Raw genomic sequence first — 21873 nt, 5'->3', positions numbered from 1 at the left:
CACAGTTTGGGGGTTTTTTTCCTAAAGAAATAATAGTAATATTGATATTAATATGAAAAGTGACAGGAAATTGAAGTGAGTTTGTTTCTTCACTTATCCTATCTTTTTCCTATTGCTATTACTTGCAATTTCTTCATGGTTTTTGAAGTGTGGTGGGTTGACCTTGGTTGGACACCAGGTGCCCACCAAACCACTCTATCACTTCCCAGCTGGACAGGGGAGACAGAATAAAATGAAAAATGACTCGTAGGTTGAGATGAGGCTGTATATTAAAGCAAAAGTGGAAGTTTGCAGTCTCACAAGCAAAGAGGAAAATAACAAGATTTATTCTCTACTTCCCATTAGCGAGTGATGTCCAGCCACTTCCTGGGAAGCAGGGCTTCAGCACACATAGCAGTTGCTCAGAAAGCAAACATTGTAAATAATGAATGCCCCCCTCACTCCTCCTTCCCTTAGCTTTTATATCTGAGCTGATGTCATATGGTCTGGAATATGCCTTTGGTTAGTTTTGGTCAGCTGACCTGGTTTTGTCCCCTCCCAGGATCCTGCCCACGATGTAGGGAGGGGAAGGGATGTTGAGAGACAATGTTGATGCTGTGCCAGTGCTGCTCAGCAGCACCAAAACACTGATGTGTTATCAACACTTTTCTAGCTGCCAATGCAAAGCATAGCACTGCGAGGGCTGCTTTGGGAAAATGTGCTCCAGCTCAGCCAGACCCAATACAAAAAGTATACATTTAAATTTTTGCGCTAAATGCTGTGACATTAATAGATTTGATGCTCTTTTCCAGCCATTATTTTTTTGTTCAATTTAATGCTGGATGTAAACTTAAAGGGTTTTTTCTTGGGAAAGAACTGAACATGTAATTGAACAGTGGATCCAGTGGATAGTGACAACAACTCCACAATTTCTAATCTTCTTCAGTGAATACAGTGATTGTCAGGGTTCTTAGAGTATCTTTATGAGTGCTGTTGATTCACTGAGAAGTCAGGGAAGTTATGACGTTACTTTTACAACAGCTTAAGTGTCAGATTTTTTTTCTGTTTTTTAGGAAACCTATCTCCTCTGTAGAGCTCCAGATTAGTAATGAATTAATGGAGGTTATTCCAAGTTCAAATCCCTGCTCTCAGACTGACATAGAAGAACCCTTTTTAGTTATGAATAAAGTTTTTAAGGAAGAATCCACCCAAGAAAAATATTTGAAGACTTACTATGTCACTGAATTTAGAGAACCATGGCAAGGTAAAATGTTTAATTCACTATTTTCTAAATTCTGATAGAATCAGCTTGTTAACTTCCATAACTTTTTGTGTGGGCTCCATAGGCATTGATGAAGCTGTCTGAGTGATCACAAACCTTTGCAGTTGCCTAAGGTGTGACCACTGAAGGCATATTTATTCTCTGGAGAAGCAGGGCTTGTATTAGCAGTTCAAGGTAGATGCAAACCAAAAGAAGTTTAAGGCTGATCAAATATATGGCAGAAGGTGCCAAAAAAGTATCACAATAAGTAGATCATATCAGAAATTGAACAAAATTATAATGATCCATTATACATCAATAAAATTAGATCCTTGAAGCATTTTCCTTGACCACATCAAGCAGAATGAGAAGTAAGCAGTTTCCACTTTGTTGCTGGGATTTTTCAAGTCTATTGCTGTGATTGTTCAAATTGGGTTGTGTCCCTATATATTTTCTGAAAATTGTGATTATTAGCACCCTAACAGATATAACAAATTCTGATCACTGAAAACCAAATATTGAGAAAGTGTTTGATTCAACTGTATTGTAAATCAAAGAAAGTGATGATATTGCATTCAAGTCACAATTCTGAAAAATAAGCATATTTAAAAATGTGAAACTGCACTTCCTAGAATCATAAAGCAGCAGCTCAGCTCAGTTTCCTGTGAATTTCAAGCACTGGAATTTGTGAATTTCAAACTCTACCTGGTACTTCAGCTGTAAAATTCTATATTAGGAAAGCAGTTAGGTATATGGTAGTATCTGTTCCACTTCAGGAGGGCCCTTCAGTACACATGTAAGTGCATACTTGCTTAGACATGCTTTCCTGAGATAGGGAGTAACAGGTAAAAATGTGTTAAAATTAACAAAGAAATGCAGTAATTAAAATATTTTAATCACATTAGAATAATTAGATTAATTGGAAAAATCCCCCTTTCTTCATACACTTTAGATACTATAGCTCCTTACAATAAAAAAAAATGAATAAAAACTATGGCTAAATTAGGAAAATAAATGCAAATCAAGGCCAAAGCTGTGCCTTATTTGACTTGATTTCATGTTAGTATATTAGGAGTTGTCCAGTTTTCTTTGAGTTAACAAAAATTAAATTAGATATTTGAGGATGCGAGTTTAGATCATTGAAGTAGTCTTTATTTTCTTATTGATTTTAGCACCTAATTTTGCAACCACTATTTGATTGAATATTGAGGTGCCTCCTCCTTTGTTTTCCTAGTTACCTAAAGAAAAGGAAGAGGAATAGATCAGGGATTTTGTAGCATATCAGAAAAAATGTCATTTTTATTTTATTAGAGCTACTTTTAGCTTTATAGGCTCCTAGAAGCCTTAGTAGCCTCTTCTGAATGTTCATCTCTCTAAACAGAGGCATTTTACAATGAGGCATTTATTTTTTAATTGATAGATTTCTTTATGGGAATCTGAGTCAGCAGCATAGAACAGTTAGAGGGGGGAACATAATCAGTATCTACAACTTCCAGCCACTAGGAAGGAAAGGAAGGTTGTTACAGATAGGGAGTCATCCAAGGAATGAAAGGGGGATGTAGGAATGAGGATACTTCCATGTTGGTAAAAAATAAGAAAGAACAAAAACCTCACTTTACCCTTCTGTGTGTATTATCTATATGTAAAATGTGTATGTAAATATTTGTGTATACTATATTGCAAATGTGAGGGATTGCATCAAACAGGGATGTGGTTACTGCCTCAGTTCTGTCAGGAGAGTGGTATCTAAACACAGAAGAAATGAAAGTCCAGAGAATCCTGTTATCATAGAATAGCCTGGATTGGAAAGGAGTTTTAAAGGTCATTTAGTCCAACCCCCCTGTAATCAGCTCAGGTCACTCAGAGCCCTGTCCAACCTCACCTTGAGCACCCACAGGGATGAGGCATCAACCACCAGTCTGGGCAAATTATTCCAGTATTTTACCACCCTTGCTGTAAGAAACTTCTTCCTGATATCTAATCTAAATCATCTCTCTTTTAGTTTAAAACCATTACCCCTTGTTCTATTGCAATAGAACCTGTCAAAAAATCTGTCCTCATCTTACTTATAGGCCCCCTTTATGTACTGAGAAGCTGCAGTAAAGTCTCTCTGGAGCCTTCTCTCCTCCAGGCTGAACATCCCGATTACTCTCACCCTTTCCTCATAAGAGAGGTGTTCCTTTCCTCTGATCATTTTTGTGTCCCTCCTCTGGACCTGCTCCAACAGGTCCATGTCTTTTTTCTACTGAGGACCCCAGAGACGGACACAATGCTCCAAGAGGGGAGCAGAATCACCTGCTTTGCCACTGTTGGATTTCTGGGCTGCGAGTGCACACTGCTGGCCCAGGTTGAGTTTTCCTTCAACCGTCAGCCCCAAGTCTTTCTCCACAGGGCTGCTCTCAGTCACTTCTCCACCCAGCCTGTAGGTGGGCCTGAGATTGCCCAGGCCCATGTGTAGAACTTTCTTTGTTGAAAATGCAAACATGGGAAAGAAAGGAAAATACCTTTTCTTTTAGACAGACATTGTATAAGAAAATAAAAAAAAAAAAAAAGGAAAAGAAAACCAGAGCTTATCCTGTGGACCATTGGAAGTCTAGACTTTGTTGTGCTTAAAGCTTTAAAATTCCAAAATATTTAAAGCAGAAAGTACTTATTTTTTGCTGACACTTATAGTATTCTAAAAGTTGATCCACAATTCTCTTTATTCTGGTAATTGTTACATTTATATTGTTTTATAACATATTTTTTCTTATTTTTCGTCAGATTTATATTTGGAAGAGGAATTTACCTTTATTGATAATCTTGAAAATTTTCGTAAAAACCTGCCAACTTTATCTATACTTCTGAGCAGACTACAGTTTTTTTTAGTGAAAGATCCCCTTTTAGATTCTGAAGGACAGATTTTAACAGAAGAGAACATTTTCAGGTACCTACAAGTTGATGTGTAATATTGAACATAAAAAATAATCTGTGTATAATGACATTGGAACATCTGTTAAATGATAACTTTGTAACTAGTTTATATTTGCAACAGGTAAAGACTTCAGCTTTTTTTCTTACTTAGGAAAAAATGACTCAGATGAAATTTATATGCATTAAGAAAACTGGATTAATGAAATTGTGTCACTTTTGCATTTTGTAAGTGTGAAGCATACTCAAGATTTTACTTTTGGAATACTGAAAAAATGTACATCTTTAAGGGACCTTGTCCTCCCTCAAACTGATTTTACTGATGCCCTCTCAGTAAAAGGCCTCTAAATTTAATTGGACTGGGATTTTATACATGCTTCCACATTCCTTCTTTCTGTCATCTCAGTCATACTGTCAGCAAATCCATGCTCTTGCACTGTTGAACTGTATTTCTTCAAGTTCAATTGTATTTCTTCACATTCAAATATTATTTTTTTATGGTTTTACTCAGTTTCATATTACTGAGTTGATTGAATTTAGTTGAATAATGTCTAATGTCACGAATTTGAACTAACTGATACATTAAACTGGTGTAAACTGTATTAGAAATGGGCCTAGTATTTCCTAAATATATTGGTTGTATAGGTGCATTCATAAAGTCTGGCTAAATTTTGCAATGATTTACTTCATGTCTGGATGACTTGTATCACTTCTTTTGCACTTGGTAGGGTTACATGATTCCCAAGAAAAGTAAAGCAAATTTTAACTGATTTAACTGTACCTGTATATCAACAGAACAGGGAGGAGTGGGGTTGTTGGCCTGTTTTTTAAAATGAGCCCTAATCTCACACTGAGTTTCAGACATAAAACTATGTGCAAGTGTGAACACTGTAAATACCTAGTGAAGATAACATGATCCAGATTCTGCACCTACTTTCAGAAATGGCATAAAAAGTGCTAGTGTGAACCTTTACTCAAACAGCTCTGACCTCTTGGTCTGTGGTTGACTAGCAAAACCAGGAGCCTGCCCAAGGTGGGGCCCCAAATCTGCTTGTGCAGCACACATTTAAATGCAGAGGCATTTAAACAAAGACATATAATGAAACAGACTTCTACTTAAGGTAAAATTCAGTTAGCATCCTGAGGCTGGGCATAGAACAATTTGTACTCTTCAGTCCAAAGTATTCCTTCAGGAAAATAGTGGTGTCAGGGACTGAGGAGGAAGTTATCCCCCTAAAAAGTCGTTATAGTGTTAGTGTGGTGGCCACAAGTGGCAAGCCTGATGAAAACTTTTCTTTCTACTTGAAAAATCTTCATCTTTTTTCTACTTGTATCCTTGCTTCACAAGGCAAGTAGTAGCCTCACCTCTGAGTTTTATTTCCAAGCATTTTGAAAGTTTTTCAGTTAAACCAGGGAACATACTTTTGGATGTCATTTTGATTAATAATAAGCACACTCTGCCTTCACTGGTGCTGAATCATTTCTGAAAATAGAAACTAAAGGAGACAAAAGTGAAATAAGGTCAGTGTTATAGATTACCGAGATTTTATATATAGTAAAAAAATTTGACATTGGAAGAAACTTAGATACGCAGCTTTTGCAGAAAGTGTTTTCACATGAGAACATTTATGTGATGGGTGTTGAACAATTTTAATATGAGGGGTTTTTTTCTGTAACTTTTTAAGGCAGGTCCCAATATTAAGTGATTCTACTTTGCATATAATGTATTATTTCTTAAAAATACTTTTGGCTAATTCCACAGATCGGTAGAGCATCCCTTGGAATTGCTTTCTTAGAAAAGGCATGGATTTAGAAAAATAACTTTTTGCCATGTGTATGGCTATCAAAGCTATTGCTAAGACTTTCAGTCTTAGACATGAAGTAATACAAAGAAGTCACTTACTTTCTTTTATGATCTTTTAAAGAGAATGTTTGATTTTCCAAAATGAAATGAAGATGGAAGAGAGTAAAAATGAATTGCAGGAGATTAAAGAGAACTTTTGCACTATACCTATAAAAGAGGAAGAGGTATCATCCTGTTGTTTCATCCTATATATTATATTAGTTGTTGTTCTGTGTTTTGGGTAGGTGTTTGTTCACTTGCAAGTCATTTTACTGAATTCTCTTCATACTTGCAAAGTATTCGCAGCCTTCATATTTCCAAGGTTAGGAAACACTGCTTTTATTGGTGGTTTTTTAATTGTTGGATGCTGCTGTTAGGAGTTTCCACTCCGATCAGCTGTTTCTCCTGCTTCCAAATGTGTTGGCACTGTAGGTACTTGTTACACTAAGAATACAAATTAACCAGAACGGGAAACCATGACGTGCATGGGAAAGGGAAAACTCCAAGCTATGTTTCAGGATTTGGGGAGCCAGCTTTGCTTCTTTTATAAAAAGAAGTCAAATCTACTTTTTCCTTCATTTTTCAAAATTCTAAAACACAAACTTTCAGTAAAGTAAATGAATATTTTACTTTACTGGGAACTGAAAGTTCAGATACACTCTCTGCACTTCACTCACTCAATCCGAAATTCTATAACACTGTATTTACTCCATATTGAGCAAAGCTTTGTGTATACTGTGTAAATGTCATAAGATTTCTCTCCTAAAAGCTCTGAAATTGGTTTAGAATTAAGTTACTTCAAGATTTTGAAAAAGCTTTGACTATACAGTAACATCAAAGGGGATTTACTGACCATTCTGTTGTGATTAATATTTTTTCAGTATTTCATGTTACCTCTTGAGTTAGAGTTCAGCAAACCCAGCAATGGTAGATCTGATTCTGCTAAGATTCCATCATACTTGGAATTGAATGAGTTGTTAAATGTAGCCTCAGACACTATGGCTGATGAAGACCTGTGCAAAGAAGTGATCAAAGAACGTGAGGGTTGGTTTTCTTAATGCTTGACCTGATTTTCCTTTCATTTGAACACATTTAACGCAATTTGGCTCTTTGATATTGAGTTCACTTTTGAGTTACATCACAGCCTATTAAATGAGAATTCCTCTGGGTGAGACTATGAACTATTCTATACCCAGATTTCTGAGTACGTCTCCTCAAGGGGTAGTAAACTATTCGCCATTTGGTTCAATCCATGGTTGTGTTGTAATCTCGGAAACAAATGCAAATGAGCCATGATTTGTGCTTTAAGATCTACCATGAATATAATAATTTAGTCTTAATTTTTCCTGTCTGTTTTTAAATTTACTTTCAGAGACATCCCTAAGAGGATTATATGCAGTACAATCATACTGTAAAAAAATGCTTTTGTTGCACTGTAATTGTAAACACAAAAGCAGATTTCTGAGGACAAAAAGGTTAAATATTTCCATGAATAACAGGAATACTCTAAATGACAGTAGTCATTTCTTTAAAGAAATTTTAGAAATGTTTCTAAATGCTTTTATGTGATGGATAAATACAACTTTAATGACAGTTATTGGCTAATGGACCGATTTGTATGGCAGTATTTTGTGTAGTTAAAAGAAAAAAACATTACCTGAGCTTTTGTTGCGTTCTTTTTAGTTAAAAAGTTAATAATTTTCCACTTTTTTGGTGGGCAGGAAGCAGCTCAAAGAAGGAAGATTCGTGCTTCTGAATGTGGAGAGTGTCTGCTGAATTCTGTCTGATAGGGCACCAGTTTGAAATAATCCAGTCTCTTGTTGAAAATAGGAACTTTTAAAAGTGTACATTTGACTAGGGTGGTTTGATTTGCATTCTTATGACACATTTAGTACATGCCCTGTTCTGAGCTGAATGATCCAAGCTCTGCTGTGGATATTTGAGGAGTTTGTACATAAATGTCAACCTACTGGAGTTTTTCATTCTTTTTTAGTAGCAAAAGAATCTACATACACAAACTCCCAGCAAACTATATTTAGGCTACTTAATTGTTCTGGAAATCACTGTAGTCATAAGAGCTTGGAATAATTCAGGTAGTGATTATACTAGATTGTGGGGGTTTTCTGTCACTTAAGGGATAAGACTGAGCACTGCTCTTATCAGCTACAGCATTTGGGGTTACTAAGCATGACTGTGATTTTTCATAACAATATATCATGGAGGTTCAATAATAAGATTGAAAGCAAAAAATGCTCTGACAGGAAAATGTAATAAATGGTTAATTTATGGCACCTTTAAAAATCTGGTTTCAGATCTCAAAGCAGAAATTACATACAACATAGAAATTTCCAAGTACTGTCCCATTCCTCAAGAGGTTTGCTCCAGTAATAGCACAAGTATGCTGGAATTCTGTGAGTCAGGTAGGAAGATCTGTATAAATCAAGGGGTGATATTTAAAATAAATTCTTTAAGCAATTGTTCCTATATTCTGTTCGTAGGAGGACATGCACTGTATAGATAAGAACATTCTCTTTGTGTAATCTACTATTTTTTACCTGCACTATAAGGAGGTAGAAGTGCCATACTGCTTTCCAGAGCTTTATAGTCTAAACACGACCAACTTTACAGTTCCCTCATGTTGCTTTTGGCTGCAAGTGATGTCTATGAATTTTGTATTTGATAGGCTTTTTGGATCTTTTTTATCTAGCAAATTATCTACCTAGAGAGGGAGGATGAAATTCAAGACAGATTGATTAACATCAATTTGTGGAGTCAAAAAGCACAGTATAAAGTTTGTTAAAGTCTAATATAAATGCTTTCAAAATAGGGTGGTGGAGAACAATCCAGGCAGAAGTGCTGAGGTAATAACTTCTAGATGTTCAAAGCTCCTGTGCAGACATTCTGGTTTGCAAACAGTTCTGTAATGACGTGTGATTGAGAAATTAAGTCATATAGTCAGCAGAGCTCTTTTCCACAGAAATAAACTGAAAGTCTTGAATATTTGCATTGAATCCTTGCTTCTCCTTCACTGGCATTTGAAAATCCTTTGTATGTGTCCACCTTTAATAGCTTGAAAACTCAAGTCATGGTGTTTACAGTGCATACCAATGCTGGGCAGGTTTGGTGTATGACTGCGCAACCTAATTATCCAACCCTAGTTAAAATTTCTTCAGGTTCCAGGTGTAACCTTTGAAAATATTGTATATTCTTTGCCAGCCCAACTGTATTCCCAGCTAAATGTTGGCTGGTGAAGTGAGGTAGAAAAATGGCTATGCTGGTGGCATTTTTCACCTTTAATTAAATGCAGAAGAGCCTGTGCAAAGAGTGATGTTTACAAATGGATGTGATCTGAGCAGAGTGGCAATGCTTGAATATATGTGTACTTCTCGTCCTAACGTATATCCTGTCCAGGAAAAAGTCTATCCATTATTGCCATGGGCAGCAGCAGTATTATCAATAACCAGTGCATGTTCACTTGATAGTTTTCCATCCAGCAGTTACTAAAATCCTTGAGAAATCTTGTCTTTTCTCCAGATCAAGAACCCCCTTATTGTCTTAGTTTCAATGTGTTTTAAACTGAACTGATAGTTATCCTCTGCAGGCTAATAGGATCATGCTCCCGATACTGTATTGCAGTGGAATTTTGGTTGGAGCAATCATATCTGTTCAAAGGGTCTGATATAAAAGCTCAATGCAAACCCACCATGTGTTGTTCCACCAAGACAAAGTTAAACTTACTTTCCATCTGGAAGTTATTGCCTAACATGATAAACTAATCTGGGTCTAACGAGCTGCTCTTTACTTCTAAGGCTGACAAATAGGAGGAGCTTAAGTGAGCATTTTGAGACCTTCCTCCTGTACGCAAGTTGACTTTGATAAGTTGACTTTGATCTTCTCTAGGATATTATCTGTTCTACTGGAGCTGATGTAAGAAGTCAAATCATTTTGAATTGTTTTTTAAAGAAAGTGACTGCATTAATCTTTATTGCCAGTTTGCTGCCTTAGCTCTGCCATTGCATCAGGCAAAATTAAGTTGTTAGGGCATGATCAGCTTCCATCTTCTTGTTCTAATTGATTTTGCTGTTTATGAGCTACCAGAAGTGAAATATGTGTGCTTGAACTCAGAGAAGAAGCAATGATAATATAATGGCATTTTCTGTAAACCTTTCATTGTTTGCCTTTCTCTCTTGCTAGGAATAGGATCTGTTTATTGATAAAGGGCTTAAGAGACAAGAGAGTTCACTAAGTCATCAATGAACCTCTGAGAGTAAGCAGAGTTTATCTAATGTAACTGATGAAAATATTCCAGTCTTAAAGGCAAAAATAACTAGACAAGAATTAATATTAATAGTATTGCTGAAAGAGAGAGAATTGTTCTTTTTAGATATGGCAGGTATTTTTGCTGTCCTGAGATCATCTCCTACCCTATTCAAAGTAATGTGCTTAAATTGTTTATCCCCACAAAAAACAGTTCGTAAGCTAAAGTTCACAGCAGGAGTTCATGGGGCTTTTTTTTTTGTTCTAAGTAAATGGGAAAGAAATTATACTGGTTAGAAGTATGTTGTTTTCTTTTGTATCCACTTCTATTTCTTACCTTTTTTTTCTACTTCTCTGATAGGTATTTGTGTTCTCTGGCTTTCTAACATTGTCCCTTACCCTTCCTGCCATACAATCAGCTTTTTAGGTCAGTCAAGGAGCAGCTGTAAGCAGCTGGACAGGTGACTGATTCATAGCCTGCTGTGTGCCAACTGGCCAAACAACGTGTGTATGAGGATTGCATCTGCTTGCTGCCTGTTAGAATGAATAGGGAATTTGTTACAAATGTTTTTCCTTACAGAGGCACTGGTTTACTTAAAATTTTTCTGACAGTTTTCACAGACCATAGAACAACTGTGTTTTTTGTTACCTCTGCTTTCTGGTTAGAAGAATGCCAGAGAGAAGAATTCTAGGACACTCATGTAAACCACAAGTTTTTATGAAATAACACTAAAATCAGTGCAGTTGCAAATTCCTAATTTGATTTGAATAAAAACCAATAAATAATCCATTAATATGTCCACATGTGATACAATTGCAAAAAAAAAAAAGGTTAAAAGTAACTTGCAGGGAACTTTTAACATGCCAGGTTTGTTTACATACTGCTTTAAAAAAACAGATGTGGTAGTTCATTTCAGTGATCGTACTAATTCTACTTGAAAGAGTAATTTTGTCTTTAAAATCCTGACTGTTTTTGAAGTTCCTGAGTCCAGTCATCTGCGTCTTACAGCCACTATAACATTAGCCAAAGTCTCTCTCCCATCTAATTAACTTCATTTATGGGGGAAGCATCTAAGAAGGCCAACAGGCATGAATGCCTAATATCAAGACCTCAGCCATGGTACCTGATGATTTAATTATAAAAATCAGCTTACATGTGAAGAGTATACAGCCAGAATTACATTAAAGAAATGTAATCTACACATTGTTATCCCCAAACTGTCTGGAAATTGGATGTGAAGTATTTGGGGCATAGAGCTTAAACACTGAATTGTCCTATGAAAATATTTTGTAGTTTAATACAAAATTCTACCAGTATAAAATTCGTAAGCATGTGTATTTCATTCAAAGGTAGCTTTGTGATTTTGATTTTTTATTTTTGTTTTGGCTGGGGCATTATGTAATTTCTAGCTGAATATATTCCATATTTGAAAGATGAAATGGAAGTGCCTTTAACTCCTCCATGCAGACAACAAAGCTCATGGGTTAATTTTCTGTGCAGAGGACTTCAGGAAGAACTTCTTCCTCTCTCTGGTAACAGGTAATGAAACTTTGGTAGTGACAAATTCTATCATAAATCCTCTAAGTCATACATCCTCAAAATAATTGAAAAAATAACTTTAGTCTATTATGAATAGAACACTATGAATCAATATTTATGTTGTTTGACCTGCATACATACTGTGTTTTGTGGGAAAGAGTGATCGAATGCACAGGCTGTATCCGTGGCTTTTCAGGGGAGCTTGAAAAAGGAAATGACAGTCACCTCTGCAGGCCTCTTTCTCTAGGGGGATTTAATAACCTGAAAATGCAGTCTCCCTTTTGAAGTAGGCAACAGTAAATACTTATGTATTTAGCAAGTGTGTATATGTGTGTATGTATACATTTATAAATATGGAAAATACATACATTGCACAAGTATCACCTTCAAAATCTCCAGAAGAGATACAGGAAGAAAGTATTGTCTGTGTTTTGGGGATATCCTCCAATAATGGGGTTTGGGCCTTTTCATCCTGGCACAGGATTAGGATTGCTTCATCTTTTCCTTCTCATCTTGTTTTTGAGACTAGAATTTTTTGCCTTGCTGTCTTTCTCACATAATGCACAGAGAATTTAAATATCCCCTTGGAGCGGGAACCACACTCTAGACGGAATTCTCACTCTGTGCCATTTTAGTTCGTGAACCAGCCTTGATGGGTCCTCTCACTCTTTCCTTTTTCCTCTGTATGGACAAGAACAAACATTTTGATGAACGGGAGAATGAATGAATTAACTGAAAATTTAAAGACAAAGTAGATCTTTAAAAGGTAGTTTTACATAAATCAAAATTCAACAGATAATCCTGTTAAACTTCATAACTACAAGTCTTTTTTTATGTTCTTTGTAGTATTTTGGTTACAGGGCCCTCTAGGGAGTACTTAGACTCTTTGGTATGGCAATCAGAGAAGTATCGGGATAATATGAGCTCTCTTTTGCTTGTCGGTAAGGATTTCTAATTGATGTTAACAAGTTCCATGTACACAGAGAAATACAGCAGAAAAGATAATGTTATATTACAGAGCACATGTTTTGTTCGAGCCATTGAAAATTGTCCAGTTAATGTAAGCCTCTGAAGTTTGGATTATCTGATTCTTTTAGTGCATGTAAAAAGTTACAGTATGGCAACAAAGAAGTCAGAATGTCATGTACCCTTCTGTGGAGGTAGTTTGAATGAAATAAGAGTTTTATTTTATTATGACAGTGTTCAGCTCACTACTGCTAATTATATACAATAACTGGTAATAATAGTTTGGTAGAAATTTGTTAATCTATTGAACTCTTTCCTATGTACTATTTTCCCTTAAATAATGTTTTTAAAAGTGTATTAATCAACAGAAGAGTATGGTTAATGGAAAATAATGTTATACATTCACAAAAGCAGAGTTTGTGTTAGGAAGCGAAATACACAAAACCAAAATAAACTGCAGGGTATTTATGACAGCACCAGAATATGAATTACCATTATTCTTTCATTTCATTTTATTTGCTTCATTTTACAAGTCTCAGGATTAAGTTATGTATATTGACTTGTTATGTTGTCGAATTCACTTGTACATTGATTTACAGTTGAAAATAATGTACAGTATGCTCCTTACTACTGCAGTTCATTTTTTTTCAGGTAAGGATTCTGCTAAGTCTTTGTAAGCAGGATAAGTAAACCCATACATAATGAACAAGATTGTGGTGGTATAAAAATGTGTAATTAATAAGGAAATCGTAGGGTTTGCATATGAGTTTTTGTGTTGTATTGTATTGTATGTATGTTCTGTCCTTTCATTGGTTGATATTTGACGCAGTACCATATAAGGTTATGTTCAGCCCCTATCTCCTATGATTGGTTGTAATTTGCATGCTCTGCCTAAACCCCACCTTCTGTTCTAGTGCCTTCCTTACCCATGTTATTTCAGGCTGGAGCCATTTTGTGTAGTGCTCCTTTGTGCCCTTTTGTTCCTCCCTTTAAGCCATTCAGTTGCCCCGCTACTTTTAGAATAAAATCACCTTACCAGCTGCACCCAGAAAAGTTGTGGAGGTCTTTATTCCAGCGCCGACCTCAGCACAAGATAATTTGTAATGTTAATAATGCAGCTACACATTGTTAGATCTGAAAAAAATTTAAACCCCCACCTGACCTTACTCATAGACGCGGTAAGTAAAAAGTACTCTTAAATCTGTTCATGGACACTGAGTTACAAATGGAAGTATAAAAAATGGATATATGGATATATATGGTAGGTCACAATACTTGGGAGCTTTTATTTACAAAATTACATTCTGTTTCATGTTTCTAGATTATTAATATTATACGTTATTTCTGGGTTTTGTAGAACATCAGACTGTTAACCTTGTGCCTCAGCATCATTCACTGACAGAACTGCAAGAAATGCTACCTGTTGAGACAGAAGCATCAATACTTAGCTCTCTAGAGAAGGGCTGGTGGCTTAATTTGGGTTTAAATCCAGCAGCCACAGAAATTTTGGAGCAATTAAATACGGATGACAGTAATGCAAACAGTTTAATTCCTACAGAAATAGAAAAATTCACACAATTTACATCGTATCAGTTAGAAAGTAAGTATCTTCTTTTTTTAAAAAAAAAGTGATAGAAAGGCAAAGATAGATACTTAATCAGAGAATCAGGCAGTGACAGTTACATATCTCCAAGAACAAAGTAAATGAAATATTTCTTATTTTTGAGACTAAAATGTTTTACAGCAAAATGAAGTAGCAACACTACTGCAATTAAGGTGTACTTTCACAAACTTAAAACAAATTGTAGGAACAAAAACGTTTAAGTACACAAATTTATTACCATGCAGGTGAAGAGTAGCCGCCACCAGCCGTACTATTTTCTAATAAAATAGTTTCGTACAGGAGAATTTCTTCACAAATAGTAGTTTTGCATTGGAATATTTTAATAAAGTAGATACATTGTCCTGTCTGCAGAAGCCAGTGTGTGTTACAATGAAAACTATTTATTTTGTGATGCTACAGAGGTTTCTTTATGCTGACAATGGTTTCAAATTTGACTCATAACTTCAGAACTTCTCATGGGCCATTTTGCATACTTATAATCAAACTGCAACGAAAAATGCAAAACCTTATTCGGATTTTGTTATATAACTATGGCTGGAGTGCAAGGCATCAGTTGTGGTTGTGGCATTCCAAGGACTGACAGTAACATGATATATTGTGAAACAAATAGACACTTCTCATGAAAGAACAGTTCCAAGTAACTGCTTTTTACATATTTTTAAGTGTTTAGCTACTGTGTTTGAGATGGATGTACCCCCATAATGCAAAAAATTGCAGTTCTATTGAAGCATATCTTCAGAGGGAGCAGATTACATTCATTACTTCTTTTTTTCCCTCTAAAAAAAAAAATCCGGTAACTTTTCTTCCTAATGAAAGATACTGCATTCCACTTCTTAGAAATCTAACATCAGTAAACACCATGGTGAAAACTTCTTCAAACAATAGCATGGCCTTCTGTGTCTCAATATTGTGCATTTTCGCTTTGGACTAGTCAGTGCAAGTTTTCCAAAAGTGGATTTTAATGATCTGAGAAGACAGAAAGAAGAAATTTAAAAAAATGCTTTTTCTATAAACCATCCAAAGTCATTAACTCTAGCCAGAAGAGGGAAAAGAAAAAGGTCTATATTGCAGTGAATAAATTAAATTCTATTTTTCAGAATGGCTTGAAGAAAATTCTGTGATAAACCAAGAGCTGCTTTCTGCTGAAAGACATCAGATGGACAAAGTAGTAAATCCTGACTTGTCACTGCAGACTCAAAGGCAGTATTTTGCCCTGCCTGTGCGTGCTGTGTCATCTGCCGAAATTCACAGCACAAATACATCTGGGGGAGAGCTTACTGGAGGAAACAACAGGAAGATTAAGGTAGAAGAGGAAATTTGTTTCTTAAACCAAGAAAAGAAAACTCCCAAACCATCTGAATCAGTCAGCTGTAAAGGTGTATCATCTAAAGTACACAGCTCATCCTGTAGTGAAAAGCCTGCATCATTTGCACTTGCTACAAAATGGGACAACGATGATTCTGATCTGAACAACTTTATCATGATGAGATCCAAACATACACTCAGACAAAGAGAGGAAAAAAATTATGTAGATAGACCTGAAAAAGGTATGTGAACCAGTTTATGCTGCCATTTTTTCCAGATTTAATTCTTTGCTGTTTTACCACTTACAATAGTTGCGAGTTCATCGTAGTAGATGTATCCTTTGAAGTAAATGGTGACATTTTTCTGGTCTTAGTTGAAGCTGATTTTTCCTCTAAGTATCTTACCTGTTCGTTTTTTTCCTTTAGATATCTTAGGGGATTTTGGTTAGTTGGTTTAGCTGGGGTGGTGCTTTGTTTTTGGAATGGGTTGGTTTTTTAGTGGTGGAAGTGGTATTACATAAAATAAACATATGAGTTTATTACAGTTCTGATGAACTCTAACTGGTACTTCAGATGATCTCCTCTGTCCATATGTTCTGAATCAGATCTCCGAACCTCTCTGGAGAAGAAATAGTTATCAAATTCATTGTAGTTACCAAATAGTAAATCAGTACTCTTACTTCTATAGAACCAACATAACCTAGACAATGAACAAGAGTTGTTCGTTTGAGCCAGTTACCTTGGTGCAAACCCCATCAAACAGTGAAGCAGAACAGGTATTAGGAAAAACAGAAAGTTGTTGGTAGCCCTGTTGTTGTTGATGACAATGCTTAGGAAAGAATCTCAGGCTATGTGTTCAGCATTGCAGAAATGCAAAACAACAGAGAAAGAAAAGAAGTGGAAGAATTTCCTTATTTGTTTTAAAAAGAAATGTCTGTGTCATGAAATAGCGGTCAGCAGAGACATATTTCCAGATTCAATTTTCAGGATAAAATTATATTTTGAAAAGAATATTTCTCAAGATTTTTTGGACTTGTATGGCAGAATTTTAACAATAACTTTTATCTATGTTTTAGTTACATGTCCCAGCATTAAAAAAAAAAAAATTGTTACATAAAAGCTTTCAGCAATAATTCCTATAGAGTAGAGTTGGGATATTTATTTAATTGAAAGCTTATGTAATCTTGTGGAGGAAATTATTTCTTGGTAAAAATTCACCTGTTACTGACATTGGTAGAGATGCATAAAACATTTCATGGCCTCAGAAAACCACAAATTTTACAAGTAGACCAAAGTACCTGAACTGAAGTTTTATGCTACCATCTAGTGAACTATGACCAGAACTGCATCGCTTAAAAAGGCATCCAAATGTACTGAAAGATAAGCTATGTTACATTCAGGAATAGGCTTGTGGAGGTTTAAGTAGATTAAATGCAGACTAGAATATGTACAGGCAAGACCCCAGTGTGGCAATTATTTCTGATATATAGAGAATCCCTTAAAATGTGTGGGTCTTACCACATTGATGTAGAAATTATATAAATTATTGCATACTTATGTAATAACGAAAAGCTTTTATTATGGGTCAGTCTAAATCTAACTGAAAAGTAGAAATGCCAGCACTTCTTGTACGGCTCTTTGTTGTTTGGCTTATTTTTCAAAGATATCATTGTGTTTAATATTTACTTTAGAAAATATAGAGGAGGGAAGTAGTATAAACAGTTCAGTGATTCAGTTTGGAACCCCCTGTAGCTTTTCAAAATCAGAAAGGTTTTTTTAAGTTACCTAGAATAAAAATTCATTTTTTCTTTTGCTTCTGTTTCTGAATGATCAGTTTGTTTTCTGAGAAAACTGACATTCATAAATAGAAAAAAATCAGTAATATTTAGGAGAGAACTATTCAATAAGAACTCCTCTCAGACATAAAGATATAGAACTGTCAGAAGGAGCTTTGTGGTCAGAAGTTGTAGCTCATGCATCGGTATTTATCAGAAAGAGGGGACAGCCACTTAGAAATACTAACAAGTTGCAAAAGATAGCTAGAAGGTGGTAGAAAATTATTTTCCTTTTTCTTTTTTTTATTAATATTTGCATGTTCCATGTTTTTTGTGGATGGCTTACAGTATCTAATCTTTTCTAGTCTCGCTCACTGAGGTATTTTTCATAATTTGAGCTCCTTATGGTCAGCATTGTCTTTCCTCTCATATGTGTTTTTTCCCCATATAGAGGCATATGATCTTTCTTATGAATCTGTATTATAGAGCTGTAGGACCAGCACCCTAATTTTCCCAGCTCTGTTTCTCTGCCCTAAGGAAGACTGTCTTGATAGTGCCTGACTTCTTGGGCTGTGAAGGCAGATAGGGCCTAATCTCCTTTTGTGTCTCAATGTTTTTCCCATACTGTGTAAGCCCATGAAAACAGTAAAGAATTCATGAGGAGAAAATGCATACGTCATAGAAACTATTTAAATTGAAAGTATTTTTGCATGTATAGTCATTTATTGAACTGGGTTTTCTTATTCATTGAACTGGGTTTGTGATATTTGTGTCTAAATATCCACTTGTGGTTTAATAATTCAGTACTACAACCTGAAGAACAGCATACACATGTTCACAAAGAGGATGACTCTGTTTGTGAGATTGTAAAAATAGAGGAAAAAACCCAAGAAAATGAAGATGGTATCACAATCAATATTCAAGCATCAGGTATACTATTTTTGGATATGCTTTTTTTTCCATATGAAGATAAGGGTCAGACTCCGAGGTAACAAGTGACAGGACCAGAGGAAATGGCCTCAAGCTGTGCCAGAGTAGCTTTAGTTTGGATCTTGGGAAAATTTCTTCATTGAAAGGGTGGTTAGGTATTGGAACTGCCTGCCCAGGGAAATGGTGGAATCACCATTCCTGCAAGTGTTCAAATAAAGTGTGGCTGTGGCACTTGGGCACATGGTTTAGTGGTGAACATGGTGGTGCTGAGTTAACAGTTGAACTTGATGATCCTAACAATTCTATGGGTCTATACAGCTTTGCAATATAATTTTATATTAAACAGTACTGCTCAAAAAAATTCATAAATTATTAGGCTTAGTCTCTGCTCCTTGTGACTGGAAACATTGCAAGTAAATGGATATTTGTTTGACACAGGTGTGAGAGCAGGCTCTAGAATTCCATCTTAATACTAAAGCCAATCACGTGCAAAGTAAAAAGAGTAACTCAGACTTTTTGTTATGTCTGATCTAAATTAGCAGATATACAATCTCTTCATACCAGTCAATACCCTTCAATTATTATTCTTTTCTTTTTCCTCTGACAGAATAAATGGGAACTGGAGATGGAAGGGGTCCGTAGTTGTTTTGATAAGAAGTGTCTTGAACACAGTAGAAATGTGCTGTGGATTAACACATGACTGAGCCTTACTCTGTGAACTCTGGCTGTTGTACAAAGAATTGTATCAAAAAACACGCATTGACAACAGTTTTCTCATGCAGTAGAAATGATAGAGAATAACCCAGAAAATATTTATCCAAGCTATTTTAGAGCCTCAAATCAAGCATACATGGTGCTAGGAAGTTGTGGACCTGGTACAGATTAGTTTGGTTTCCCATGAAAATGTATTTATTCCAAGCATGTGCTTAATGGGAATGTCTTTCACAGAACCAGTGAAAGAGTACAGCAGTATTTTCATCTGTTTCCATCTGAGACAGGAATCATAGCTATAAGCTTATTTTTTAATTCTGTTTTTCTAATAAATTTTGAAACAAGACTCCTTTAATGCAACCAGAGAAAAAAAATTTGGCTTTTCTGCAGTCAAAACAAAAATTATCATTTTGAAAATGACTACAATGTAAAAGCAGGCTGTAGAACAATGGAATAGCAGTACAATTTCAGTGTGAGTCTCAGGAGTAAAAAAATCCTAATTTTTCATCATGGAGTTTGGTCACTTTATGAAATGCATGGAACAGCATGGATGCCTGCCATGAAGATCGGCTTAGTTCTACCACTCAGGAAGTTCCATGGGGAGCAACTCTTCTTCCATCAATGTTGCAGCTTTCATGAAGAAGTCAGTGTTGTTAGTGTTTTCTGGGTCTTTGGACTATTCTTGTCCAATAATAGTTTATGAAACCAAACTTTGCTGTCATGTTTTGTTTATTGTGCTCTGCAGAAAGCCAGTGCCAGGCATACTGCCTCTTGGAAGAAGCAGCCATTCCTGTACTAAAAGATTTGACGCATCTGGGTGTACTTGCCTCTGTAAATTGGAGCTTTGACAGTGTTAAGTTTGATCATACAAGGTTTTTCTTAAAACAGCAAGAGAAAGTAGTATGTGATAATTTTGAACAAGGTATGTCTTTTAAAAAGCATGTCTGGGTTTTTTTCTTCTTTAAAACCAATACAGATATAATTGGTGACCCAAGGTTCAAAATGCTTGATAAATTAATGATAAAACTATTAATAGTTTGTCTTATAGACTTACAGTAATTGATTTCCTCTTTTAGTTCCAAAATAATGTCTCCTAGTTGTTAAACATTGCATTATTAACCTCAATATTACAATACAAAAAAGTATTCTAATGGAATTTAATTTTAAAATATTTTACATGTGCTTCAGAAATGTTACCTCTACAGCAAAAAAACACTTAATATTTTTTCATGCTAGTTTTTAAAATTGAAAGTTGTCATATGTTTTTGTTGTTTCTTTTCTTTTAGTAGCTATATTTCATCCCACCTGCATGATGCAAAATGCTATGCCCATGTTAGAAATTACAAGGAAAAAAAAGTCCATACTGATTTGGTTTCTTGGAAAGAGTTCTGAAATGTTTGGAAAACAGGGTAGATGGTGTTACAGTGCTGTTGAAAAATTTAGTGGTTTGACTAGTTGGATGAGGAGAGAGTAATGTGAACAGGTGGGTTTGTATCATGGACCAAAAGATGGGAAATGTGTCAGTACTCATATATATATTTAGATTCCCTTACTAAGCAGTGTGGTTTTAATGGCACTCCCAAGGGTACTGTTATCCCCTACTCCTGCAAGCATCATCTGTCCCTACACACCTCTCAAAAACACTTCCCTGTGTGCCACTTGCTCTGGGTCAGATGGCATTGGAGATGTTATATCAAAAGCTGTTTGCCAAGTTCACCAGATCTGAGCTTTGAAGGTTTTCTGTGTTTAAGTGTGTTTAATGAAAATTCTGAGATACCCAGATCTTTTAAATTGATTATGTGTGTACAGTGAGATTTCTGAAATTTTACACAGACCACAACCACACCTCAGTCTTCTATTTGTAAAGGTAAAATAGATGAGAAGGAGATCATGCTGTTCAGACATGCTGCTCTGGTACATCTGCTGGTGACAGTTCGAGATCTGCTATTGTCATGCGGCTTCGACACAGCACTAGGTTTGTTTTTGGTAGTAAATAATGATACCCAGAAGCCCAAAGCTTTGTGTGTGTTCTGCAGTCTGTCCTTCATGTTTGTAGCTGTGATTCCTTGCCATCACTGTGTACGCTCTGTTCATGACTAATATACCTCCGTTTATGTTATTCCATTAGTTTGTCGAAGAAACGTTCTTATGAATTTCCACATATATTATGTGTTGTATCTCAGAATGACAAATTCTCATTGCAATCTCTGTGTGAAACTGAGAAATATGCAAAAATGGCAGGTCCCTTTTTATTTACAATCTGTCTTCTGTGAGTCTGGAGCACTTTCCACCTAAAAATATTCTTAGGCTCCTTGGAAATTAGGTACTTAAATATGAGGGCATTTTAAGCAAAATCTGAAATATTATCTAATGTATCATAAGGCATGGAGTTTGAAGTTATAACTTAACTTACACAGCTTTCTTTCGAGCTTTTCTGGTCCTATGCTATTCAGATTTGGAATATGAAAATCCATTGTAATCCAGTTTAATGCCTGAAATGATAATGCTGAGATTATCAAATTGTTGTAGTTGTGCATTGTGAATTATCAGATACCTCTATCAAAATAGATCGATAAAGAGCTGAAGTCAGCATTTATGAATGCCTTTAGGAAAGTCAGGCTCCCTCTGTCTTTATAGCAGTAAAGGTGGTTCAGAGCATCTAACTTCAGTCGGTCTGAATTCCTTAATGGACATTATTTCCTTAATATTGATGTAAAATGGAAAACATTTGCCATAAGTGAAATTGTAGGGAAAATAAATTATTTTGCATTTC

At 35.6% G+C, this 21873-nt stretch overlaps 1 protein-coding gene across 12 annotated transcripts in view; it reads left to right on the top strand.

Moving 5' to 3' along the window:
• Nucleotides 1–21873, top strand: part of SHOC1 (shortage in chiasmata 1) — a 48425-nt gene that overhangs the window by 10044 nt on the left and 16508 nt on the right. For 4 of the 12 annotated variants that reach the window (XM_051789263.1, XM_051789267.1, XM_051789261.1 and 1 more), the window contains exons 5-17: nucleotides 1053–1243; nucleotides 4004–4166; nucleotides 6076–6178; nucleotides 6875–7031; nucleotides 8306–8413; nucleotides 11661–11790; nucleotides 12637–12731; nucleotides 13393–13407; nucleotides 14114–14356; nucleotides 15478–15927; nucleotides 18264–18389; nucleotides 19846–20022; nucleotides 20968–21075. In XM_051789263.1, coding sequence (XP_051645223.1) covers nucleotides 1053–1243; nucleotides 4004–4166; nucleotides 6076–6178; nucleotides 6875–7031; nucleotides 8306–8413; nucleotides 11661–11790; nucleotides 12637–12731; nucleotides 13393–13407; nucleotides 14114–14356; nucleotides 15478–15927; nucleotides 18264–18389; nucleotides 19846–20022; nucleotides 20968–21075 — 2066 coding nt within the window. Of the gene's footprint in view, nucleotides 1–1052; nucleotides 1244–4003; nucleotides 4167–6075; nucleotides 6179–6874; nucleotides 7032–8305; nucleotides 8414–11660; nucleotides 11791–12636; nucleotides 12732–13392; nucleotides 13408–14113; nucleotides 14357–15477; nucleotides 15928–18263; nucleotides 18390–19845; nucleotides 20023–20967; nucleotides 21076–21873 lie in introns of those variants that run through there. The other 8 variants (XM_051789264.1, XM_051789273.1, XM_051789265.1 and 5 more) reach the window with 7 other exon arrangements.

Source organism: Manacus candei, unplaced genomic scaffold, assembly GCF_025592945.1.
Source record: "Manacus candei isolate 608988 ecotype Guabito, Panama unplaced genomic scaffold, ASM2559294v1 h1tg000027l, whole genome shotgun sequence".
Classification (NCBI taxonomy): Eukaryota; Metazoa; Chordata; class Aves; order Passeriformes; family Pipridae; genus Manacus; species Manacus candei.
This window is presented reverse-complemented; position numbering and strand designations above follow the sequence as displayed.